The 26,270-nt window shown below is 38.5% G+C and overlaps 1 protein-coding gene across 5 annotated transcripts in view; it reads left to right on the top strand.

Moving 5' to 3' along the window:
- LOC137299175 (neurabin-1-like) overlaps nt 1–26,270 on the top strand; it is a 110,737-nt gene that overhangs the window by 76,360 nt on the left and 8,107 nt on the right. For 3 of the 5 annotated variants that reach the window (XM_067831734.1, XM_067831732.1, XM_067831736.1), the window contains 17 exons: nt 3,589–3,695; nt 4,768–4,910; nt 5,959–6,091; nt 7,055–7,175; nt 9,572–9,676; nt 9,982–10,243; nt 11,761–11,994; nt 12,353–12,406; nt 12,921–13,049; nt 13,715–13,836; nt 15,083–15,179; nt 15,589–15,721; nt 16,321–16,425; nt 17,763–17,926; nt 20,167–20,258; nt 22,938–23,114; nt 23,890–24,050. In XM_067831734.1, coding sequence (XP_067687835.1) covers nt 3,589–3,695; nt 4,768–4,910; nt 5,959–6,091; nt 7,055–7,175; nt 9,572–9,676; nt 9,982–10,243; nt 11,761–11,994; nt 12,353–12,406; nt 12,921–13,049; nt 13,715–13,836; nt 15,083–15,179; nt 15,589–15,721; nt 16,321–16,425; nt 17,763–17,926; nt 20,167–20,258; nt 22,938–23,114; nt 23,890–24,050 — 2,339 coding nt within the window. The remainder of the gene's footprint in view (nt 1–3,588; nt 3,696–4,767; nt 4,911–5,958; nt 6,092–7,054; nt 7,176–9,571; nt 9,677–9,981; nt 10,244–11,760; nt 11,995–12,352; nt 12,407–12,920; nt 13,050–13,714; nt 13,837–15,082; nt 15,180–15,588; nt 15,722–16,320; nt 16,426–17,762; nt 17,927–20,166; nt 20,259–22,937; nt 23,115–23,889; nt 24,051–26,270) is intronic. The other 2 variants (XM_067831733.1, XM_067831735.1) reach the window with 1 other exon arrangement.

The following is a 26,270-nucleotide window of genomic DNA, read 5'->3' on the forward strand; positions in this document are numbered from 1 at the left end:
TATTTGTGTATATGAGTGTATAATATTTTCTGTATTGTTTGTTGGAATTCCTGGTTTAAATGCTGTGATAAAAGAAGGATTGCCTTGACAGGTGTATCAATAGCTAAGGGATACTGGGCTACGTAATAATGTCTGAATTTTTTATCATCTCATTCAGATTTGCCTGTACCTGAACGCTGTCAAACATGGAAAGCCTTTCAATTGAACAGGTTCTTTTTTTAATCCTTTGCCTTCCATATGGCTTCCATTAAGACATCATCAGCTGCAGGCATAGAACAGACCAGGAAATGACTGTATCATAATGTATACCATCGCTCTTTGCTGACTCAGGCTTAGAGGGCTAAATGCTGTTGTCCTCAAAACTTATTTTCTCATTTAGTTTGATGTAAGGAATTACAATCACAGAAGCATTAAGATGAAGGATATCAGCCACAGTATGTTCTTGGCAATCACCCGTTTGATGTCTTTATTTTTCTCTATAGGACAAGTAGATTGAATTCTATAAAGTGCAATCCTGACTTTCAGTGCAAAACTTTTAACATTGGAAAGCAGGATTTGGCAAGTATTGGGTCTGCTTCATATGAAACTGTCCCAATCTGCTGAGTTTTACGAGATGGATTAGTTTTACACTCCAGAACAGTGCAGTATGTTAATTATGTCGACAGGTTTTGTGATTGATGACGTGAGAAGTAGGGCTTCTCTTAGGGGACGTGTAGAGGCTGGGACATGTGAACTGTTGATAGACATGCAAATTGTAACTTATTTAAAGATTCAAATATTCTTAGATTCCTAGTATTTGCAAATCCAGTGAAGTAACTTTAGGTGTATTAAATTAGTCTGAAATCTTTGGCTGTAATTTAAAAGAGTAGAGATTAAATGAGATATGTCTTGTAATCTTGCCTGATAGTTGTCTATGTGTTAACATTATAATTTAATACAAATTCTGCCGAGGAACCAGGGTTGGCTGTCAGCTTCTCCTGGAGTTGGAAAATTAACTTTACCCAAATCCAAGAAAGATTCAAGAAGGACAAGTGACATTTCTCCAGGGCTATCTCTTAAACTTTCACGGAGATAGTAGTTCATTATTTATGTGGACTATAATTAATTTTGACTCTGATGATTAGTTTTACCCTTCTTTATTTCACTGTAGCTGCCAAAAGTTAACTAAATGTTTTACAAGTAATCTATACTGTACAAAGAAGATCTCTGCCAAACATAGGTATGTAGCCTTACTGCAAGACTCTACTGCTTGCAGGCTAACACTTAGTCTCTGAATATATAATTCTGATAATAACGAACAAAACCATTTAATTTGAAAAGGAGCCCAAGGGAGATCAGAGATGCAGAACTTGGGGAAATCTGGGCTTGATTCATTTAGGACTTTAGCGTTGCAGCGAGGGCAAGGCAGGACGGAAAATAATGTGGTTCAGTAACTCTCAGACAGACTACTGCTTGATGTAGCCATGGAATGATAGTGAGTCCTCCTTCATAGTAGGAGTTGATGGAATAGGGATATATTGACAACTTGTTTGTTATTTAATGGAATTTTGAATGATAACTTGAACTAAAGAGACTGTTACTTTATAGACATGATGCAAGTCTAATGCTGCAATCAGTGTTGTGTCTGGCAAGGTCCGACCAGACTGGCATGAATGAAGCATGCTGGGGCATGTATGGCATGGCCTACACATGGCACCACAGATGCCAGTTTACCATCACCAGCTAATTTGCAGACTCACTCCAATTTCAGACATGGAACCTGAGGAGCGTGTGTCACTTGAAACAAAAACACAAGTGAAGTGAATGCGTCCATTTTTTTAGACTTAGTCATTTTTCTTTGTTTGTAGTTGAACTCTTCAGATATAAGATATGTGGGATACCTAAAGAAGGGTTTTGGGGCCCTGGTACTGTCTCACAGTCCCTGAACCACATTCCTTAATGCCAAGCTCGCCCTTCATTGCAAAAACCCTAAATGAAGCAGGTCTTCCCCAGATTTCCCCAGGTTCTGAATCTCCCAACTCATCTAGGGTCCTTTTCAGTATAAACGGTTTATTTTTTACTATCACAATTATATATATATTCAAGGACTAAGCATTAGTTTAGGACCCTAGGGATTACTTTTATAGAGAACTGTTACATTTCTGCCCTTGAAAGTTATTACATAGTGACTTTGATTTTTATACATTGTTTTGTTCACTGGATAAGATTTCTTGTAAAAAAAACTCATTTGGGTAGAAGTGCAATATGGAACCAGGGGGGGAATACTATGTATTAACTTGTTTCTTTATGGAAAAACTGAACAGCTGTATTTGTTTAATGTTATGAATTAAAATTAATGAGAAAAATATAAGTTCTCAGAAAAAAATATTGCAATATGTCAAGTTTAAACCTATGCAGTACACCTCCAATACCTTGCAGCCCTATTAATGAAACCCGTAAAGGTCCAGGATAGAATAGGCCTTTAGCAACCCAGGCTTGCATTAAAAGGCGACTATGTTTGTCATAATAGATGACTAACGGGATCGAGTGAGGCTTACTGACTTGGTTGACACATATCATCAGTTCTCAATTTCGCAGGTTGATGTTTATGATGTGGATCAGTTGATTGTCTGGTCCAGACTCAGTTATGCACAGACCACCACCATATAGCTGGAAAAACTAAACTCACTCACTCACTCACTCACTCACTCACTCACTCCTATTTATGAATGTTTGAATAATTTGTAATAACAGACTATGAATTTGATTTCATCACTTTATTGCTGCAATATTGTCAATATGATGTTAAATGTTGCTCATTCCTTTTAATTTTAATGCTAAAATAACTAGAACTCTGATCTAGATGGAGGTGGCGATCATGGATGCAATTTTACAAGGACGTTCCTTCAAATATCAGATCAGTGCAGACATGCAGATAGGACAAGATTATGTAGGATTCTCAGATGAGCATCTCTGACAGTGTAATGAAATGACTCCTCAATCTACACACACCAAGATGAACCGGTCTGCTCAGTGTTGTACTGATGAGAGAGCATCATGCATGGCAGCCATTAATTTGGGGAGGATGTTATCAGACAATCTGACATGTTGTATCAAGCCCTTGGCTTACTGTGTTAAAGACCAGATTCTGGTCCTGTAATCTGTACTTGCGACCTGCAAGCTTTGATGGCTCACACTCTCAATCATATCGCACATTAAGTTGAAAAGAGTGACTAATATTTAGTGCTGTGTACAGTAAAGAGGATGTTTGAAATAATATGTGAGTTTTGTTAGTGTTTAGTTTTGTATATGAGTTATATATTTTTTAATTTGGTTTTATTTATTTGAATTTGGGTGCTGGTTGCATGAAGTAAAGGACCTGAAGTTATGTTGATGTTTCTCAGCAGTCTATGCCTCTCAGAAATAATACACTTAACTTTCAAACATCTGCTTTGAAGGGTTAATATATTTGCTTTATAGCTTACACCACATTGTCCTGGAAGATAGAGATTCTGGTTTCCAGCAAAGAAGACATTGATGCATCATTGAAATCTCAATTTACTTGCAAAGCTCAGGATGCTTTGTCTGATGAATGCGTTTGTTTTGCAGTTCTGAGCACAATATTCTGGAAGATGCAGACAGCCTGCTGCTGAAGAGAGAACAAGGGGATGGACACGAGGACCCTGACAGTAACATCATCGATGTCGGCTCTGAAGGTGATTATGTGTGACCAGGGCCCACTTGCACAAAGTGATCTTAAAGCTATGACTGTCTTAAGCCTGTGTTGGAGGATGGGAGTTTCAATCATTGTAGTGCTAAGTTCACTCAGTGCAAATGAGCCTTTGTATATTGAGAGCAAGTTTAATACAGAACTGACCAGATGGAAGTGTAAGGCAAATCTGCACCAGTGTGCAACAAGTGATTCGGTCTTCTAAGGCACTGTAGTCATGCCAGAAACTTTTGATTGCCAGTTTGAATCCCAGTTTTGTAGGTTTGTTGGTCCAGTAGTCATACTTGTATGTTTCAAATAGTTAATCCACAAAGACTGGCATCCCTTCAGGATTTCCTAACAGGAAAGCCAGAGAAATCACAGAAATAGTTTTGAGCAAAGTTGAACCAAACTCACTCACTCACTCACTCACTCACTCACTCACTCACTCACTCACTCACTCACTCACTCACTCACTCACTCACTCACTCACTCACTCACTCACTCACTTGCAGACACAGGGATCAAAAGTAGTTACAAGACCTAATAGTTCGGATAATTTTGTAACCAGGCTTTCTTTTAGTATTGGAATTTCATAAAACCGAATCATATGATGGAAATGTGATTATATGATAACAGTAAAGGAAAATGATTCATTCGGGGATGACAGATTTTTCTAGATAGAATACTGTGTACCAAAAGTAAGGATGACAGACTCTAAAACTTTCCCATATTCATAATAAATGTTGTTGTTTTTAAACTGATTTACATTTGTGCTATGTCCTAGACATGTATACTTCCGGGGAATGGATTGAATAACAGTTTGTTTTGCTTACATCCTTGGTCTACATCCTGATACACATTTGTTTTTAGTGTTCCTTTGTCATCCCAACTGCTTCTAACTGAAACTGAAAGTTTGAAAAGTTATCTCTGTTCCTGGCGTGTTATATTCAAACTGGCTTGAGTTACAGGGTAGTTTCGCTGCTTTGGCTTCAGTGTCGAGTTGTCATGGGTTCTGATCTCAGAACCAGCAAATTATCCTCCGTTATGATGAACTCACTCACCATGTGTTGCTGTAGGTGAGGCCTACACCGATGAAGCTGAGCAGGAGGTTGTGTACATTGAGATGCCCGGCCTGTCTAGCACAGATGAAGACAGCAGTGAGGATGAAGTTGATTTCAAGATGGCCTCCAAAATCAAATTCAGCCGGGATCCCATCAGGGTGAGTGAAATGTATTGCTTTTATGTATCAATCTGGGCGGAGCATTCTCACCAGATTCCTCAAGATCCTAAGGAATGATATGATTACGGAGTACTCGAGTACTCGTATATGTACGTTGCCCAGTAAGATCTGTATAGGGGAAAGGGTTATCAGGTTATGGTTTTCAGGACAAAATTTCATTGTAGTGATTATCAAACATTTAAGTCGTGCTTATTGCAGTACCTTCAAAGATCTGGGTTAAAACTGATCTTCAATAACCCATGATTGTCATAACAGGCAACCTTCATGATGGGAAGATCAAGTTCACAGAGTTAGTTGACACATGCTATCATAACCCATTTGCATTGGATTATGCTCATGCTGTTGATCACTGGATTGTCTGTTACGTAGTCAGGTATTTATAGACGCCATATCACTTGAATTTAGCTGAGTGAGGCGTTTAACAACAAACAATCCGTGCTTATTGTAGGTGCCTATATGACAGTATTCTGTAGTTTACTTATCCATGAAGATCCCGATTAGGATTGGTCATCAGCTACTTATGGTTGTACCTTGTTAAGATCTTGCTGTACCAAGCAATTGTTTCTATAATTCTTTTCACTGCTGTCTGCTTTTCATTTGTGAGATTTAATTTTGTAATTGACATCAGATCTACTGTGACGATTGTTAATTTTCTTTTGGTAAAGTAATGAAGACACACTGAAGACTTTGTGGACAGTAATTTGGAGCTTCATCACATGATATTATCAAACATTTTGTCCTGCACCACATATAAATCTGTGTTGTAGACATGAGCAAAAATCAGCGTTAGAAAAGAAAATCAATTTTCTTTCATAATAAAGATTTTTTGACCTGTATTTTCATCTAGATCATCAAAAGGGGACAATTACCTGAATAAGTTGTAGGTTGGTATTACTGTAGGTTGGATGTTTTGGAGATACCATCTCCCTACAGACTTATAGATACTTGTGATCACCCATGAAGCTGAACATCTAAAAGCATGGTGAATGAAACCAGCAGATTTGACCTATGTAGTTGGTGGTTGCAGGTGTTCTTTACATACTCCACGGACGACTATGACCGCCGTAACGAAGATGTCGACCCAGTGGCGGCATCAGCAGAGTATGAGCTGGAGAAGAGGGTGGAGAAGATGGATGTCTTCCCTGTAGAACTTCAGAAAGGTGATAACAGCTTCTTACCTTTATTGTGTTTTTCAGTGCGACAGAACTGTATTCCACAATCCTTAATTCATAATGTAAGAGAGAATGGAATTGGCAAAATCAAGATTCCAAGATAATAGCGATATGCAGACAAACTCCAACGTGTGGCAGGTCCCCCAACATACCTGTGACTATTCTGTATCAAGAATAAGTCAGTTACATGGCATTTGGTTGAAATTAAGAGAGGGGGTGGCAGAATTGCATTGCACAGTTGTACCAGGAATTTATTTCTGTTTTGTTTCAAATCCTTTATTCACCCAAGTATGTTAGCGCCAAAAATCTAATGGTGAATTTTACATCTGACCTGCAAGCTTTCACTCATCAGTTATTTTCTGACTCTGTGAGCTAACTTGAATGCGGTCAAATGCACAAGAAGTCACTCACAATGTGTTTATGGCACATTTCCATGTCCTGATGACAACAAAATGATAACAGTACTGTGATGACAATACAGTGATGACTGGACAGTGATGACAAGACAGTGAATCAGTACAATGATGACAGAAGATTGATGACAACAGCAGTGTGGTACAGTAATGAGAATGCACTACTGACAATGCACTACAATGAAATAACTCTACAGTGATGACAAGACATTGATTACATGACAGTAATGACGGGACATTGATGACTGTATGACAATGGTGGGGCATTGATGACAGAACAATGACAACAGTCTGGTAATGTACTTACACTGATAGCAGAACAGTTTTGTTGCTCACATCCCGGTGCTTCCCCAGCCTCACTTTGCAAAATATCCCTTATCTTACAAGTTCTTCTACAGCATGTAATCTTGTTAATGGTTAGGCTGGGAAGTACAAAAGTAGAAGTCTGTGATATGAACTAGTTGGAAGCTCATTGGAACCTGTTCAAAACATCATATCGCACATTAATGATATAAATGAATGCATTCCCTGTTCACAGGCTCGGAGGGACTTGGTCTCAGTATTATTGGTATGGGCGTCGGTGCTGATGCTGGTCTGGAGAAACTTGGCATCTTCATTAAGACTCTGACTGAAGGTGGTGCCGCTCAGAGAGACTCCAGGTAGGTGATATAGTGTCTGGCTTCAGCATCTGTTGTGGGCTGCTGTAGCATTATGGCGCCTGTAATGTATATTGTTAGCTGTGTTTTTCTTTTCCTAGGTGGAGCTGTAGGGTAGTGTAGTGGATGAAGCATTTGCTTGTCACGCTGAAAACCCAGGTTTGATTCCCCACAATTTGTAACAACAATTTCTGGTGTCCCCCACCATGATATTGGTGAAATATTGTTTAAAGTGGCGTAACACTCACTCACTCACCCACCCACCCACTTAATCAATCAATCAATCAATCAATCAATCAATCAATCAGGAATTATCCTGTAGTTAGAAAAGGTCTTGAACAGTCCAAGCATCTTTGTAGATTGAGGTCAGACTTGATTGTTTCAGTATGGGTTGATGGTTGAAGTGGTCGCTATATCAATCACAGGATCTATAGATATTGCAGCTAACCAGCTTCAGTAGTATGACTGTGACTTTGAGGTCGTTTCATTGTTGCAAATTATCCTAAGAGATACATAACTTGACCTTACATAGCAATATCTGCCAGCTCAGTTTGAGATGAAGAAAATATATATCTCTCAATCAGTACTTAGTTCCCAATTTATTCTGTATAAATATTTATGTCAATGAAAGAAAAAAAATGAAATGGCACCAAGAACAATACTTGAATATATTAGACCTTAGGGAATGGAGATTTACTAGATCTGTCAGATTTAAGTTGGACTGCTTTTTATATATTTCTTGTGTGTCTGACCGACTAGCAATAAGGGTTTCAGTGGGATTTCATGTTGAAACACTGACCTGAGTGACCTGCTGACCAGCTGGCCAGCATTCCTCACATGTCTTCTACTTACCCTGGATTTGGTAGAACTGAATTGTATTAGCTTCAATTGGATGCTTTGAAGGCAGGTTGTCTGAAAGTATAATTGACCGTGCATTCTTTTGATCATGGTTCACATTTCACATCTCAAAGGTATAATAAAACTATTTGGCTATTCTTTTACACTGCACAGAGAAGTATCTGTTCATGCACAGACTTAAGAGGTTGGTGTTTTTTTTCAGACAACAAGCTTAGTCTACATACTGATCATTTTCTTTTGTATTTTACAGGTCTAATGAATTTGAAAATAGCATCTGAAGTTTCATGTGTATTATAGTACGATAAAAGATCTCCCTTGATTCTCACTGTTGAGGGTCTCATGATAGGGGACACAGTATACTTACAAAATGGCTGCCATTTTGTAGCAGACGTAGACACATCACAACACGTCTGCACACCAGATGATTCCTATTCTTTCTGTCATTGACCATCTGTTATACTGAGTATGAAAACTTTGTGTTCACGTAAATAAGTCACTGTCATATTCTTTGTAATGAGTTTGACAGTAGCCATTTTGCCCAATATTGTCTTCTGTGTCATGTGATCTCTGAAAAGGACTGAAAATTCAGTATTGATATCACAGTTGCCAATATATTTTGTTTTTGTTTGATTTCGACTACTATGATTACACAAAAGGTATAAAAAAAAACCATTTGTGTTTGATTGAAAATGTATTTTAAAGCAGTTGTTGGTTTTTATTTTATTTCAAGACCACTTTTAAGAAATAAGCCTCAAAGCAATGCTGACATTTTTTTGTTTTAAGTGTGTCATGAAAAACACCACTCTGGGTCAATATCTAGCTAATCACAGAAGCTGTGATGTAACAATACACATACATTTCTTTTGTTGTATTTGGAGTTAAAAAATACCTGTTGTTATAGATAACTGTTTCAGTTGTGATGCTCAGCATTGTTTAGCTGTATTATCTATTGTGGTTTGATAAATTCAGCAACACCAGCAAATGAAACAAGGAAGTTTGGGCGGATCCGAAACGTTCAGGAAGTTATGATTAAACAATGCCATTTTAGAAAGTGGTCAAATGCAACATATGTCATATTTGGGATTTTACTTTCTTAGTGAAGTACAAATTCTAGTACTTTTTTTGGTTGAGTCCCATCTGGGATTTGAACCCGCACCCTCAGAGACACGGTGGCTGAGCGAGCTAGGCGACTGACTTTGTGTGCCAGCAATTAGGTGCCTGAGGGCACAGGTTTCAAGTCCCAGATGGTAGAAGTACTAGAGAATTTGTACTTTACCAAGAAAGTGAAATCCCAAATATGACATATGGTTCAGGAAGTTGAGGTGGAGAGTGGAGGGGTGGGGCTTGAGGGTAAGATAGAACATACAGCATTTCACTATCTAGACATGTACATGCAAGATTTTGTTCTTCATTTGTTTGCTCAATTTCAATAATGACCTGACAAGGCAAGCTCAGAGCAACTCAATATGTCAGGTAACTGGAGGAAAGTTTAAATATTTTCCCAGAAATGTTTTGTTTTAGCATATGCTTTTGATTTTCAGAATTCAAGTGAATGATCAAATTATCGAGGTTGATGGCAAGAGCCTTGTTGGGGTCACCCAGGCATATGCAGCAAATGTTCTTCGAAATACTCAAGGGACTGTCAAGTAAGTGCTGCATCAAGCAGGGCTGTATAAACTAGCAGTCACTTTGTACTATAATTAGTTGTGTAGTCAGATGTATACTGAATGAATAAATCCATATAGTCAGGAATTCAAGGCAAATATTTTTGGATATTTATGTTGATCAGGGAGCATAGTCCAAGTCTTCTCTTGTTGCTCATCTCGGAGTATCTGACTAATGTCGGTGCCAAAGTCTATGTTGTTGGTGTTGAGGCTGACTCAGCTATATCCATGCATTGTCCATTGTATTTTGTATTTTGTTTCTATTTTCTGTTTTTCATTTTGCCCAGGTTTCTGATTGGTCGAGAGAAGGATCCGAGCAAGAGTGAGGTCGCGAGGTTGATCCAGCAGTCGTTGGAACAGGACAAGCGACGAGAGGATCTACGGAGACAGGAACTGGAACGTCGGGCGAATGAGGAACGCATGCGCAAGGAGGAGGAGAGGATGAGGATGAGAGAGGAGTTTACTCCCAAAGATGAGGTCCTGGAACACAAACTCAAGGATCACGAGGAGATGGAACGCCAACACAGTCACATGTCAGAGTCAGAAAAGGTAGGGATTGACAGGAGGTTGTGATTCACACAATTTATTATAATAACAATAAGAATCTGTGCATTTATATTGCACTAAACTCCATTCCCAAGGTGAATACTCATAGCACTAACAGTCAAAGCAAGGCGTGTTATTACCCCGGATAACCCAAGCTGCCTGTTAGGTGCTAGAAGGTTATAGTCACTTGACTTTTCTGACCGGGTATCCATTTTCTGCTGGTTGAACAGGCAATTTTGAACAAACTCACTTGCCTAAGGTGTGACCACATGTATCACATGTGCTTCGTTGTGGGGCAGGACTTAGGTCCTAGAATCAAGCTGCTGGTCACACATCCAAGCACTGTCTGTGCCCATCATTGGCGCTTCTCCTGATTGTCACCTGAGCTCTATGCACAGGACCAAATGCATAGATCATCCTCCTACGTATCAGGATGCTGGTGTCAGATACTCGTATTCTGTCCTGGCGAAGTCTATTTATGGTTTCTGAATAGGTAGAAGATGATTAGGTCACTTGTAATGAATATACATCCAGTGAAATTGAATTGGACTTGAAGTTGAATTGACAGGAGTACTGCTTCTTAATTTTTAGGTTTCTATTTTCGTCAACACATTTTTTAACCATAACTACAGTAAAGTTCACTTATAACGTACACGCTTACAATGAATTGCCGGTTACAACAAACAAATTCAGAAGTCCCGACTGTCACCAGTTAACTTGTGAAAACAAACAGGCTTCCTCACATGGAATCAAGGGGATAATAAAATAAACTTACCTGTGAACTTTTATCATTTATTTAATGTTGTCAATCTTGTTAACATTGTCAAGGCATAAATAGCGATGTGGAAAGTCATTCTTTCAAGTCAGCATGGAAGGCTTGTCACGGAAAAGTAAAGCTCTAGATCTCAACACAAAATACCAGATCATCCAAGCTGTAGATGCAGGCGGTAAATCCAAGTCTAACATTGCAGCAGAATTTAAAATTCTTAAGTCCCCATTAAACACCATACTTGAAGACAAGGAGGCGATCATCACAAAGTTGCAGTCAGCCGATTATGGAAGCAGAAGAGGATTCAAGTTATTCGAATATTCACGAACATTCCTGAAATGAACTTCGCAATGAAGTGAAAACAACAGTCCCTTTGAGTTCGTTATAATTGAATATTACTGTACTTCTCACATTGTTATTTCAAAGTTTAAGATTTTCATTTAAAAATAATGGGTGAAAGTATTGAAATTTGGTTGACATTATTAGAATCTATGGTTTGTGTGATACTATTTAGTACCATACACATACTCGTGGGTTTGGAATGATCCAAATTGTGTTATGCTATTTGAGCTGATAACTTAATGCTTATAGAATTTGTATGGTCTCAAACTGTCAGTGCTGAGATTTTCATGTTTGTGAGTTTAGCTCCCTCGCTCCCTTGCTCTCTCTCACTCACTCACTCACTCACTCACTCACTCACTCACTCACTCACTCACTCACTCACTCACTCACTCACTGCTTCTTCATTTAGGGCATTGTGGAGGACCAAGAAAAGGAGGCCACATCGTTAGATATGGTAGAGGGAGCACCTGCTGCAGGGGAGGCAACTCCGATGTCAATGCCCTCTGGGATGGACAGTGATATGAGTTCTCCAGAGGAAGACTTTGAGAAGCCGACTGTGGAGGTGTTTGAGCTGCCAGACAGCAGTAGTGACTCTATCTCACCAGACATGGAGCCAGAGGCACTGTTTATTAAATTAAAAGAGGTGAGGGCCTCTAATAAGTAAGTTGACTAGGGAATTACTTTCAAATGAAATATGAATTCAATAAACAACCACATAATGATTAAGTTCCATGTTACCAGGAGAGAGATAATGTCTTGCTTGATAGGGTTCATTTGGGAACACAAACTTTATTGATTGCAGTTAGAGACGAATTAATGCCTTGGATTTCAGGCTCAGCAGTTATAGTACATAGCATGTCAACATTATCTGATGATATGGCTCATTGCTTATGATATCAATCATTGGAGCAGTTTTGAGTCTTATAGCCTGAATATTGCTTAGCGGAGACTTACACAAATTGAATAATTCCTGATGTTCTGAACGATCATCTCTCATTCAGTCTCAGTACAAGAATGCAGTTGCTGATGCAGAATTGGCCAAATTGAGGGCAAAGGTAAGACATTTCTCCAAATATTAACATCTTGGTTGCCTTGAAGTAACCATCCTGATGTGGCAAATTTGTGACAGTCTGATTATTGTGAAGACAATGTTCGAATCCTGGAAACAAAGTAATCCTGGTTATACCATTGTGTATAAATCCCAACAAAATTGTATGTCTGTTGCTGGATGGGGCAGTGTGATAGCCTAGTGGTTTTGTGTTTGCTTGTCATGCTGAAAACTTAGGTTCAATTCCTCAAATGGGTACAATGTGTGAAACCAATTTCTGCTATTCCCTGCTGTGATATTGCTGGAATATTGCTAAATATGAAAGTAAGTGAGCAAAGCTGAACGCACTGTTGATTACTGTTCTGAAACAGTTAAAGAAGTTAAAAGAGCTTTTTGTGGTTTGATGACAATCAAGATAGAGGGTGGTGGTATTGTTAGTTATTATAACTATAGTTTAGTGTCTATGTATCAAGATGTCCGGAGTAGCAGGGTCTCACTGTATCTGTATTATTCTCCCTCAGTTGATCCTGCTGGACAAGGCAGAGGCACAGAAGAAGCTGCAGGAGAAGAAGACAGAGGAACTTGCTCAGAAGCTGAAGGAGGGGGAGAAATCCCATGAAAACACCCGCAAGGAGCTGGCTCACTACCAGGTAGGACTCACATGTACTTTACTAATTCATTGAATGGTTTTATGAATGTAAGGAATGTAGTGGAATAGGAGTCTGCAATATATCTAGGTAATGCATAATTAAGGGGAAAAGTGGCAGCATTTTATGAATTACTTCAGGCTATTTGTTTATTGATTTATGTAACTGCTCATTAAAGTATATATGTTCCAATAAATTTCCAGTATACATTGGACACATCTATGTCCTGGCTCAGTAATTTTATTACCTCCCTTGTCTGTCTTTTTATCCAATCAGGCGTCCCCTCTGGAAAGTTGAGGGTACCAATCACAACTCACTTTCACTTTCTAAAACTTGGCAACACAAATCATGTAGAGGAACTCTGAAAGAGGTAGAAGCATTTCTGGCATATATGTTTTTTGAAGTTTCGGACCTGACAACTTGTGTGCATGATTTCCTCAAAATTTCATCACGCTGCAAACAAATTTTGGCAGCTGCGACCCATCTTAGTTGACACTGGCAAGCTTAACTGATTGACTAGTGTGAGTTTGCAAAACCAGCAAAGGGAGGTAATAAAATTATCTTCCATAAAAGCATCCAGGGTGTAGTGGAGATTTTTCAGAACATATACCCTGGAGATACCGTGGATGATCAAAGACTGAGATCCCAAACAAATGCCTTATTTCCAGGATCTGATGGAAGGGTCACAGGGCCAGTATATCATGCTGGAGAAGAAGATGAAGGCTGATTTCACAGCCTTGGAGAAGAAGTACCACAAGGCCAAGAAGCTCATCAAAGATTACCAGATCAGGTAAGATGCTTCACCCTCAACAGTTGCGTCTGCTGCAGGATCTCCAGGGATTCTGAATGGATGAACTTGATGTTATTAAGTTGATAAGTTGTACTTATTTCTTATGCATTTTAGGAGGATGCAGCACCCTGCCCTTTCACTTTTGCGCCCTGCCCTTTTTATTTTGCGCTCTGCCCTTTTTTGCCTCAATCGCTGTCGTTGACTATGACGAGTGTGTATTTTCCAGATTTGAAATGCTTTTTTCAAATTCTAATTTTAAAATACAATCTGAGAAGAGTAAAATCTTTAGAATTGAAGTCATAAGACAATTTGACTTCAGATATGTTTTGTTGTTTTTTCAGTAATCCCCACCCTCTGCCCTTTGAGATTATGAAGTGCCTTTTTCCATGAATTTACCCTGCCCTTTCTGAACCCTAGGGGGAACACTACATTTTCTTGGGAATCCTTTAGTATTGATGTCCAATACTTTGGGAACTGTTATACATACCAGATGATTGTCATGATAATGGAAAATGAAATGTCTGCATCTTTGTTATCAAGATAAATTAGTGTCCATGCTAGTCCAAATGATGTCTCTGTAAATGTATTTCATTCTGATTTTTCAGTCTTTTTGAGTGCATTTAGTGAGCAATTTTTTTTTGCTGTGTCTGGTTTAGTGGATAGAGCTTATTTATACATGGATTGTGGAAGGCCTGTAAGTCTATCTTTAGCAAGGTCATGCCACATCTGTTAAAAGATATTATTATATGTTACCCTGCCTGGCATACATTATAAGTACGACAATGACTGATATGCTAGTAGTCTGTATACTGTGTCTGGTTTGGGGTCCATGTTAACAACCAGCATTGTATGCCAGTGGGTTAGCACTCTTAAATCAGCATAACACCAGACTGGTCAAAGCAGTTATCACTTCGTTACATCAGTGTAATTACCTGTGAAGATCAAGGTTAGAATTGATTTTTAGTAACCCATGCTTGTCATAAGGGGCGACTAACAAGATTAGGTGGTCAAGCTCGCTGACATACGGACATTCTTGATCATACTCATGCTGTTGATCACTGGATTCCATGGTCAAGACATATTTATTTACAGACCACAGCCGTACAGCTGGAATATTGCTGTGAGAGGTGTAAATTTAAACTCACTTACTTGCACTCACTCACATCAGTGTAATAACCTCATGCCGCCGTTCCTCCCATATATTCTGATGTTCACAAAGCCTGCGTACTCTGCTGTTTTTCTACAGAGAGAAAGACTTTATCCAGGAGAGAGAATCTCTGATACAGCTGCAGTCGGAGAAGGATCAGCAGTACAACGCTCTGGTTAAGTCACTCAAGGATAGGGTAGGTCGCGGCTGGAAATGCCTGGTTGCCATCAGGATGTTAGAAGCTGTCTGCACTGACCACTGATTGTAGGAAATTGCTGCATATATTAACACATGAATTCACAAGTAAACCAAATACATACCTGAAGATACCATGTAAAGAATTTAACACATGTTTCTCCATGAATCCACAGGCCAACAGATTGGTCTAGCTGTTTGAGCTTGAAGCTCAATCATGTACTTGAACAATATAGACATATTTGCAAATTATTGGGACTTCTTTAATGAGAACCAACCTTGAAAGATTGTTTGCCTCTAATTCCATAGCCCTGTTTGCTTCCCTCTTATGAGACTGTGCAGCTGTTGGGTTTCTGCTGATATCTTTACAATGGAAGGAAAGTTCTCATCCTTTGTCCTTCCTCGTACAGATATTCCAGCTTGAGAAGGACCTGATTGAGGCGCAGAAGGCAGCTGGTCTGCCCGTAGACTTGTCCAGAGACACAACCAGAGATACGGAAGAATCGGAATTCGTGAAGGCTGTCATCACGTCCAATGGACTTGGTAAGTTCTGATGGTGGAAGCTGCAGATTACTAACAGTTCAGCTGCCTTATATCATTCCACAGTCACACATGTGATGCGTCTTCATCTTGTTAAGAAAGGTTTTTGATAGACATGTATCATGCTGACTGTTGTTCCTTTAGAAACCTCTGCACATTGTTAGCATGTCACATATATATATCTGCCAGTTTGCAGCATTATTTCAAATTGAACATGTTTGACAACTTTTTTTTTTATTTTATTGTTTTTGTTTAAAGTCACCTTTGTTAATTCTTTAGTAGGTATTGTCATTTTTTTAAACAAAATTCAATTAATCTTGTGATAAATAGTATATTTTTTAAAGATATTACAGTTCTTTAATTTTAATTGGCTAACTATTTTGGCACACTTGTGCAAGTGGAATAACGTGGTTCAGGGGCTTTTAGTTAGTGTTTGTTTTGTGTTTCCTAGTGACTTGCTTTGTAGCTTGTGTTTTGTTTGTGTAAATATAATTTGTTTCAAGGAAGTAGATGCATTTTTCTTTAAATCCCTCAAAGAAATATTGATAGGGAAAAAGCCTATGTCAAATACAGACTTCCCACTACCAGCTTTGTGTTTATAGAAGACACCACATCAAGTTTATCGTCAGCCAAACAGTCGAGGGATGACCTCTCGGAAATATCTACAGGGTCCGACCATTCCAACTCAGAACCAGTCACAACGCCAGGTACCTGATCCTAAACTTGTACTCATTACACAGAGACACTTTGAGACCAGTTTGGGCAGTTCATATGAAGCCAGTGAAGGGAGCCAAGCCACAAAGAGTTCATAACGTTATGACATGTCATAACTCTATAGTTTGTCATAGGCTTACAAATCCTGATAGTGCTGTGAATGCTTTGTGGATTGGCACCCTGATCATAACAGGTGACTTGTGGATTGGGTGGTCAACCCTGTGCCTTAGTTGAATGAGTGTCATCGTGAATCATTGAATCATTGCTCAACGGATGGAATAATGGATTGTTTTCTACACAGTCTGTTACGGGCAGGTGACAAAATTGTTGCTTCATGCAGCACTTAACAATGACCAGAAATCAAATGGTACTGATGTCCGTTTAGAGCTTCTTAGAAATTAATCTGATCAGTATTGGCTATTAGAGCATCAGGTCAGCTTCTGTGGAGAGTTACCTCCATTAGGCAAGTCCCAGTACCTATGGCTGCAGGTCAAACAATCGTATGCACTTCAACTCGTACACAATTTCTTCTCCAAAAGAATTATTTTTAAATGACAATGACTAGAAATGTTTGACCATGTTTAGCTGATGGATGTAATCATATTAGCTTACGAAGATGGACTGTAGGGTCTCTGACGTCATAATTATGCTCAGTTTCACATGTTCATGAATGTGTTGCTAATATGACAGTTTATACAACTCTCGTGTATTGAGGGGTTCCCGAGATCTTATGTCAGCTGTCCTTGGTGAATTACAAGCAATGAGAAAGAGATTTGTTGGAATAATAGAAAGTTAAGGATGTCCAGTGAATTTCAGTGATCTTACTGACAAGAATATGATGTGAAGTGTATATGTAATGTGTAGTATGTGTCATATAGAAATATGTAGAGCACTTTGTGTTGACACAGCACTGGGCTGGGTGCATTGTTTGTGGTGCTGGAAAGCATGCATTAAAATATGTTTGAAAGTTTTCTTAATTTTTTTTATTTTTCCAAAATTTTTTATGGTTGTTGATTAGTAACTGTTCTTGAATATTTTGCTACTTAACCTTTAATCAATGATTGCAATCAACATCATGTTTAGTGTTGCCCGTCTGTCATATTGTCATGAAGGTTTTGAAGACTGCAACCGAGATTTGGTAATGAACACTTAAGCTTGGAACGTGACTCCATCTTCTAGTTCTGCTTGAAGCTGGGTCGATGCTCACATCCTCTACCTGGCTATGTGGATATGTGATTTTGCAGACTCTAAAAACTCGCTTACTGATGTTGGAACCTAGTAACGATCCGTGTGTTTAGATAAGTTTATACTTGTGATATGCCATCTTCAGATATCCTCAATGATATGGAGAAGTCGTCCCCCACCAAATCGGAGTCAACTCAGGATCTGGGGTCAGTGCCCTCCACCCCACTCCTCGACACCTCCGCCCACCGCGCCAAGGCTCAGCTTGCTAGTGGTATGGGTGCCAGGAGGCCCCCAACCAAGAGGTCAAAGGTGAGATATGGTGACCCCTTTAGATATCTGTTCTAAAAATTCAATTTCATAATAAGTCCAACTGTATGTTTCTCCTGAGCCTTGTGATTTCTTTGACTGGTATCATCAGGTTGTTAGAAGTGAAACGGTATGCTCTTACCATGGTACAATACGTATTGCAGCAAGGTCTACTGTTTGGTTCATTTCAGCTTGTTTCAGTTCGGAATATGAGATATCATAATGTGTAAAATTTATAAAAGCCAAACCTGGAAAGATTTTGTTAAAGTGGCTTGATTTCTAAACATTTTAGGAAAGGTTAATGAAATGACGGTACAAAAACCAAAATACAGAATTTGGGATTACATTACAGTATACCAAAGCAAAGACAAAATATTGCGGTTCTACAAATACCATGGAATAGCATTTACCCTTACAAGTTGTTTATCAGTGTTCATACTTTCATTCCACAAGCCTAGACAAAATGTACTATCCAAAAGAAGTGAAGGGCGACATGATTTTTTATATGAGTAAAGATAGTCTATTATAGCATAGAAAGATATAACAGATTTGGCAACATAGATCAACAAGAATAATATGAATGAATCAGATGGCCTTTAAATTCTTTGGAATAGTATGGCTTCAGTTTTGCTTTAGAAAGTGGTCAAATGTAACGTCTGGCACCTAATCGCCAACACACAAAGTCAGCTGCCTAATGCATTCAGCCACTGTATGTTCTGTGTTGCTTGCAACAGAAAGGATCCTCAGTCACTGACACATGTACAAGTCAAGGACATACAATGCTTGTTTACAGCTGGATGTTGTTCTGTGACTATAGTTCCTGTGGTTTACTAAGTTTAATTTTGTGAATCCCATTCACATTCGGAACACCAGCTATGTGGGGTTGATGGGGGGACCGAATGGACATGGTTGCCTGGCTCAGTGACTTTGATACAGTGTGGGAATTAGTTTGCAAATTTTGCTAGCCAGGTGGGCTAGCTGTGCCTGAACACTACTGGCCACAAAATATTTCTATAGCCCAAAATTTAAATGTAAAAAGTACTTGAAATAGTACAAATAGATGAGAATAAGATATTGTCAGCATGACATGGATTTAATTACGCTACTAATATGCTGAACAGTTTTATCATGCCATAATCTTGCATGATTTAAAACTGTATAATAACTTTATACGTCAAAGACAGTGATATATTTATGAAAAGACCCTATGAAAATGGACAAGCCATTTCAGGCCAGTGACTGTTGAGATTTACTGGCCTGATTGGATTCCTCCTAGCCACAGACTAGCCATTTCAGGCCAGTGACTGTTGAGATTTACTGGCCTGATTGGATTCCTCCTAACCACAGACTAGCCATTTCAGGCCAGTGACTGTTGAGATTTACTGGCCTGATTGGATTCCTCCAAGCCACAGACTAGCCATTTCAGGCCAGTGACTGTTGAGATTTACTGGCCTGATTGGATTCCTCCTAACCACAGACTAGCCATTTCAGGCCAGTGACTGTTGAGATTTACTGGCCTGATTGGATTCTCCTAGCCACAGACTAGCCATTTCAGGCCAGTGACTGTTGAGATTTACTGGCCTGATTGGATTCCTCATTGCCACAGACTAGCCATTTCAGGCCAGTGACTGTTGAGATTTACTGGCCTGATTGGATTCCTCTTAGCCACAGACTAGCCATTTCAGGCCAGTGACTGTTGAGATTTACTGGCCTGATTGGATTCCTCCAAGCCACAGACTAGCCATTTCAGGCCAGTGACTGTTGAGATTTACTGGCCTGATTGGATTCCTCCTAGCCACAGACTAGCCATTTCAGGCCAGTGACTGTTGAGATTTACTGGCCTGATTGGATTCCTCCAAGCCACAGACTAGCCATTTCAGGCCAGTGACTGTTGAGATTTACTGGCCTGATTGGATTCCTCCAAGCCACAGACTAGCCATTTCAGGCCAGTGACTGTTGAGAGGCTAGCGGGCCAGTGACTTTTTTGCACACTGCTTGGATACCTACATGACTTTTGATTTGATTATCAGCAAATTGAATGTTGTTTGCACACTGCTTGGATACCTACATGACTTTTGATTTGATTATCAGCAAATTGAATGTTGTTTGCACACTGCTTGGATACCTACATGACTTTTGATTTGATTATCAGCAAATTGAATGTTGTTTCCACACTGCTAGGTGTTTTAGAGAATATCTCCATGGGTTTCCCAAACAATTATTTGTGATGTGGTTGTTTTCAGTCATCGGAGAGTGACCAGGACACCAATGACACAGACAGTCTACGGCATGAGGGCAGTGAGAGTGGCTTGGAAACTTGGATCAAGCATGACAGGTAGGGGCAACATGTGTGTGTGTGTGTGACTCTCTCACTGCTAGATATCCGTGACATCATAATCATTGTGACATCATCAGCTCAGGAACCATGTCAAAAGCAGTCTGTGTCAAGGGACCATGTCAAAAGCAGTCTGTGTCAAGGGACCATGTCAAAAGCAGTCTGTATTAAGGGAACATAAACAAAAATAGATTTCACTGGATACTGTTGGAAACATAAACTAATGAAAGTTTGTACCCTACTTCTCTTGTTGAACTGAGTCTTTATTTTTTATAAGAACTTAGCTGATTTTTGCATCTCCAAGATCATGGATGTCACACGCTGTTATCAAACCATGTTGAATTAGTCTTGAGGACATTCACACATGCATTGAAATCTTGTATCCTTGTTTTGTGTACATAATAATACTGTACAGTTTCTAGATTTAAAGATACCTGAGTCATCTTCAGCTTCACAGGCTGCTTCTTCAGTCTGAACGAACTAGTATTTTGACATGGTACCCCGTCTGGCAGCATTGCCCAATGTAAACATCTTAGATGTTGCTGCTTGTGAACAGTACATGCTGTTGATGCTGTTGATGCTGTTGGTGGAAGGAATATTAATACTGTGCACGTCTGTGCGACCAATTTTAATCATACATAAGCCATACCTTAAAGCTGAGATATTAAATACAGCATTTCACACATGATTCTTGCTTTCACAAGTTTACACTCATTAACAATGCATTGCCAATTCATCATTTTCTATTAAGGACCCATCTACTTTTAAAAACTGCAAAAATTTACTTGAAATAGCCATGAATAGAGCTTCGGTTTTAATCTTGATATTAAAGATATTGATGAAGATTATCCTTTCAAAATTACGTTGGTCGGTTGTCATGAATATTTAAAGACAATGAGTCCACTGTGTCAGCAGGATAGCTTAACCGTGCCTGACATGGAATGTGTTTAATGTTCCTTGTAGCATTCTTACCAGCCATCTGCTCATCTGGTGCATGTCCACCCATCATCACCTTCATCATGTTCCAATAATACATTCCTCATTCAGTACCTTAAGCACTGGAAGAATAGAGCTCCCTTAACTAGTTGTATTACAGATAGATGTGTTTCTTTAACTGCCTCATTCTACCAGCATGAGAATGTGCTTTCAAAACATAATGCGATAATTTATTCATCTTTTAAAATGAATCTCCCATATTCTTTCCCATCTGATAATTGACCCATGAATGTTTCATCCTTGTTGAGTTAGATGTGTTGTGATTAAGAGATAAGACATTATTGCTTAATCTTGATGTGTGTCTCTAATCCGCTAACCTTGTTTCATCATTTATGCATTACATTAATCCATAATCCTTACATACCTATCATTGGTAATTTGCTGTATAATTCCAATCCTGGAGTTTCAGTTGTTCCAATTCCAAGTTTTAATAAAATATAGTTTGAGGGTCAAGGTCATTGGAACACAAGAGTAATGTCCCTGCTTTTAACCTGGTTGTCCTGAGTATCATACTTGATGTTTTACTTTAAAATAATTTCATTTTCACTTCAAGTATAAACATTTACCTGTAGTAATTATATGTAATTACATAGTAGCCACACGTGATTTTCATCAGCTTGGTGCTGCAGTGGCAGGGCTGTTCCACTATCAACTCCATTTTGAATATGCTAGCCACAGCATCTGTATAAAGATGGCTATATTCCCTGTAGAGCTAGTGTTTCATGTAGGTGGCAGATAGTGATTCTCTCTTTGTCTGCTCACCTAGACTGCCAGCCTTCATCTATCTGTAAGTAATACATTCTTGTAAGACTTGTCATTAAAACATAACATCCTATTTTCATTTTCAAGCAATATCTATTGTGGGAAAAATTGAAGTTTTATTTGACTTGCAGCACTAACATATTGGGATACTGTTTGATAACACTCACTTTCCGTGTAATGGTTACATTTGTCACTTCTTTTGAAAAACACTTGACACGTTTTTAAAATTGGTCTTGTGTATCATGGAGAGGTAATAATATTAAACAAGAATAGACGTATACATTTTCACATAGAATACAGAATTTACTGTTAGTTACTGACATACATTATTTTGAGATTTGTATTTTTTTATTTTAGAAGAATGCTAACAGTCTTGTAGAGAATGACAAGCCTTACAGTTTTAGCTACTGCATGCAATAGGCTTTGAAGTCTTGTGCATTTACATGTGCATTTACTAGTACATTGCATTTTGCTCTTACAATATCTTTGTTTCAGTGAAATGTCATTGTATGTGTTCATATTTGAGACAGTTTGTGCTGTATTTGCCGAATTTATTTTGGTATTGTTTGTTGTAAAAGTTCATTTTAAAATATTTTGAGTTAAAATGATGCATTCAAACTGAATTATGTCATTCAGGAGAATCAAAATTTCTCAATAACAATATAAACAGTTCTATCCTGAGCTACAATCTTGCCTCATCATTTTAACGTTTTTCAGCTCTTTGGTGATCAGATTCTGTGGCTATACTTTATTTCTGCTTGCATTTCTATTTGTTCACAAGGAATGTAGATCTAAAGAAATAATCAAAATTCAATTTTGAGGGAATACAGATTTATGAAAAATATTTAAGTCTCACCAACTAAGTGTTCCAACCCCGTCTTGATCTACATTCCTTGGTATCTGTTACGCCTCTATCTACAGCGACAGCACAGTCAGGAAAAGTGATGCTAAAAAGCGTCGAGCATTTCAGCCAATCGAAGCAATTCCTTCACCTCCGCTTCCCCGCTCTGCTCATCCTCCTCCTTCGCCCATTTCGTCTCAGGTGGCTCCCCCTGTGAATGAGAGTGATAATAATTCTGAACAATCGTCACGGTCTAGGTAACCCAACTTGGATATCTGCATGTTTACAACTCCCAGAGAATAAGTAGGCTGTTCAGGAAACAAAAGTTGTTGACAGGAAAACATTTCAAATTTAGAGTAAATGGTAATTCTCCCATAGAAATAGGTCCTTTCATCATCATAAATCATCGTCCATGCTGTTCATACATTTCACTGCCAGTTGTTTCAGATATTACATTGCGTGCCATTTTTTTGCAAATATTTCATTGCGAGTCACTTGCCATCCTTATGTATTTTCATTTCCATTATGGTATCTGTGATATTTGTTAGTTTGCCTACTTTCTGTTTCTGTAAGTCACGGCTGTATTTACAACTTGGCCTTGTGTTGTCACCAATATGTGAATAGTGTGCACTATCATCCTGTTTAGTATATTTATCATTCTCTTCTCTGTGGAAAGGGTAATCTTGTAATGGTAACGATTTCTTTCTTACATATGTTATACTTTGTATTTATTCCTTCTTGATGTGAGGCATTGGGGTAGTGTTTGCTCATCAGGCACGGGTTCGATTCCCACATGGGTACAATATTTGAAGCCATTTCTGGTGTACCCCGCCGTGATACTGCTGTGATATTGCTAAAAGCGGCTTAAAACCACACTCACTCACTGTATAGCTAACTCCTTGATGTGAACTTATTAAACTTTCACTTGAAACAAGTGTTTATCTAAAATGATTATCTTCATCATTTTGAACTTTTTATTGATTATGACAATGTTTATGTGTCTAACCCAAGAGTCACCAACATTTGTTCCAGGAGAGGGAGCCACTCTGATAATTCTTCATCAGTTTCTCAGACATCCTATGATCCATCGCAGCCTAATTTTCGAAATATGGATGGTGAGATTCCAGACTTTTCGGGGGACAGTCAGTCAGGGGAGATAACTGTGGTGTCTACCAAGGTGTCTGGACCAAAGGGTAAGAAATGGTTATAAGCTGTGGTAATGTTCTTCACCTTGAACTAAACCTGAAGGGAGCACAGAGGGATTTCTGGACTCTTGGTTCAGACATGGGGAGAGGTTGTAAAACTGTGATTTCTAAAGAACAGAAAAACTTTTGAAGAATTTTACCAAAAGAAGATCATGTCTTTGAGTAACGCTGTTCCCAATTTGCAGTTGAAATTATAACATCTCACACCATCAACAGAACAGGAATTGATCACAACAAATATCATAGTAGTAATCAAACTGTGATAGGTTTTATGTCTAGCCCTATGAAAATATTGAAGCTTTCTTTAGATTTCTACAGATTAAACCGACTATTTTTTTTCTAAAAAAATGTACCTCCATTTTCACTGCCTCCGTCCGTGTGAACCAAGAGAAAAGATGTCTTATGTGTCACCTCTGACAGACAGTACTGGATACACAGTAGTTGACACAAGTGGTGCGCGTGTATATATGCATGATCGTCCGACATTAAAGGACATATGCATGATGAGTGTCACCTTCACCAGAAGTGTATGGGAGTGATGGCCTCAGTCAGATTCACATCTAACATTGCATCATGGAGAAATATTTGTTCACATTCATGATTCGTTATAGATCCACAACAAATATATTTAGGAGTGAGTGAGTGAGTGAGTTTGGTTTTACGCCACTTTTAGCAATATTCCAGCTATATCACGGCGGGGGACACCAGAAAATGGGCCTTACACATTGTACCCATGTGGGGAATCGAACCCGGGTCGTCGGCGTGACGAGCGAACGCTTTAACCACTAGGCTACCCCACCGCCCCATATATTTAGGAAGAAGATGTTAAAAAAAAAAAAATACAAAAATACAAAAAAAAAAATACAAATATTGAATATCAGTTCGGCCTGTGAGTAATAGATTACAGATAAATGACATTTTCAAGGCACTAAGATAGTCATAAATTAATGTATGGTACCTACGACTCTGTTAGCATCTACTCAGTTTTGAGGATGCTTCTAGATAAATGTAGTAACTTTTGAATGTGTCTGTGAGATAGGTTTAATCATCCATTTCGTGTAATCAGAGATAGGTTGTTGTCTCCTTTTCTTAGGCAGGCATTTATGTTCAGATGTTATTGAACTCTGTTAATGAATACCACATATGACAGTATATAAGTCAAACTTTGAAGACCAAAAAAGCAGTCTGTAGAAAGGAGTTAGCTTGTCTACTGGTTTCACTTTCATCAAACTTGTTTTTCTGGTGATGAAAAAATATCACATGAAGCATCTTATTGTTACATGTGAAAAAACAGGAGAAAAAATGACTTTTGTAAGTGAAGACATCAAATTTGCAGTTACACATTACAAGGGTATAAGAATCTGTACTTTACTAAAAAAGTTTAATCTTAAAGATGACGTGTTGAACATTACTAGACAAGATTGATTACCTTCTCCGTTCTAATTTGTTTACACTCTGCAATGTGTATGATGCAAAGATTAGAAATTACAGCATGTGTTGTCTTGTAACGAACGGTGAATAGCAATCAGTTGTTTGTGTTTGTATTTTTCTGATATCTACATCCTATTGTATATTTGTTGTGGATCTATAAATATTCATGAAGATGGGAATAAATGTCTTCCCATGGTAATCTTAAGTCTGATAGAGATGCAAGTGAGTATTTGTTGGTGTGCATTATTTATAGAGTGAATTAACACCTCAATACAAAAGTTGTTTTCAGTTAACAGTGTGTCTTGAGTTATCTTTTGTTTTAACTTTGAGTTGTGATGTTGATGTATATGACTTTGTTGAGCATGGATATTGTTTAGATATTTTGAAATCTTTATTCAGTTATTTATGATCACCCATGTTGATATGTGAATTGTCGATATATATGTATGAATACATTAACAAACTCCATTTAATTTTTTAAACCACTTGGAATATGTATACGAGCAACAGTGTTATAATATTCACACAAGCAAACTGAAACAAAGTTGTTGGCTAATGTACTGACAGTATGCACTAATTCACATTTCACATGGGTAACATGTGGATATTAATCACTAACCTATTAGGTGTTACATTCCCTTTGTAGACACTTATAACAAATGTACTAACAGGGTTATGATTGTTTCCTGGAGAAAAGCTTTCTGTGTCAAGATAAGCACAAATGAAGAACAGTACTTTCCAAACTTTAGGCTGCAGTTGGACATGAGTCTGCATGAA

Source organism: Haliotis asinina, chromosome 10 (genome assembly GCF_037392515.1).
Source record: "Haliotis asinina isolate JCU_RB_2024 chromosome 10, JCU_Hal_asi_v2, whole genome shotgun sequence".
In the NCBI taxonomy this organism is placed as follows: Eukaryota; Metazoa; Mollusca; class Gastropoda; order Lepetellida; family Haliotidae; genus Haliotis; species Haliotis asinina.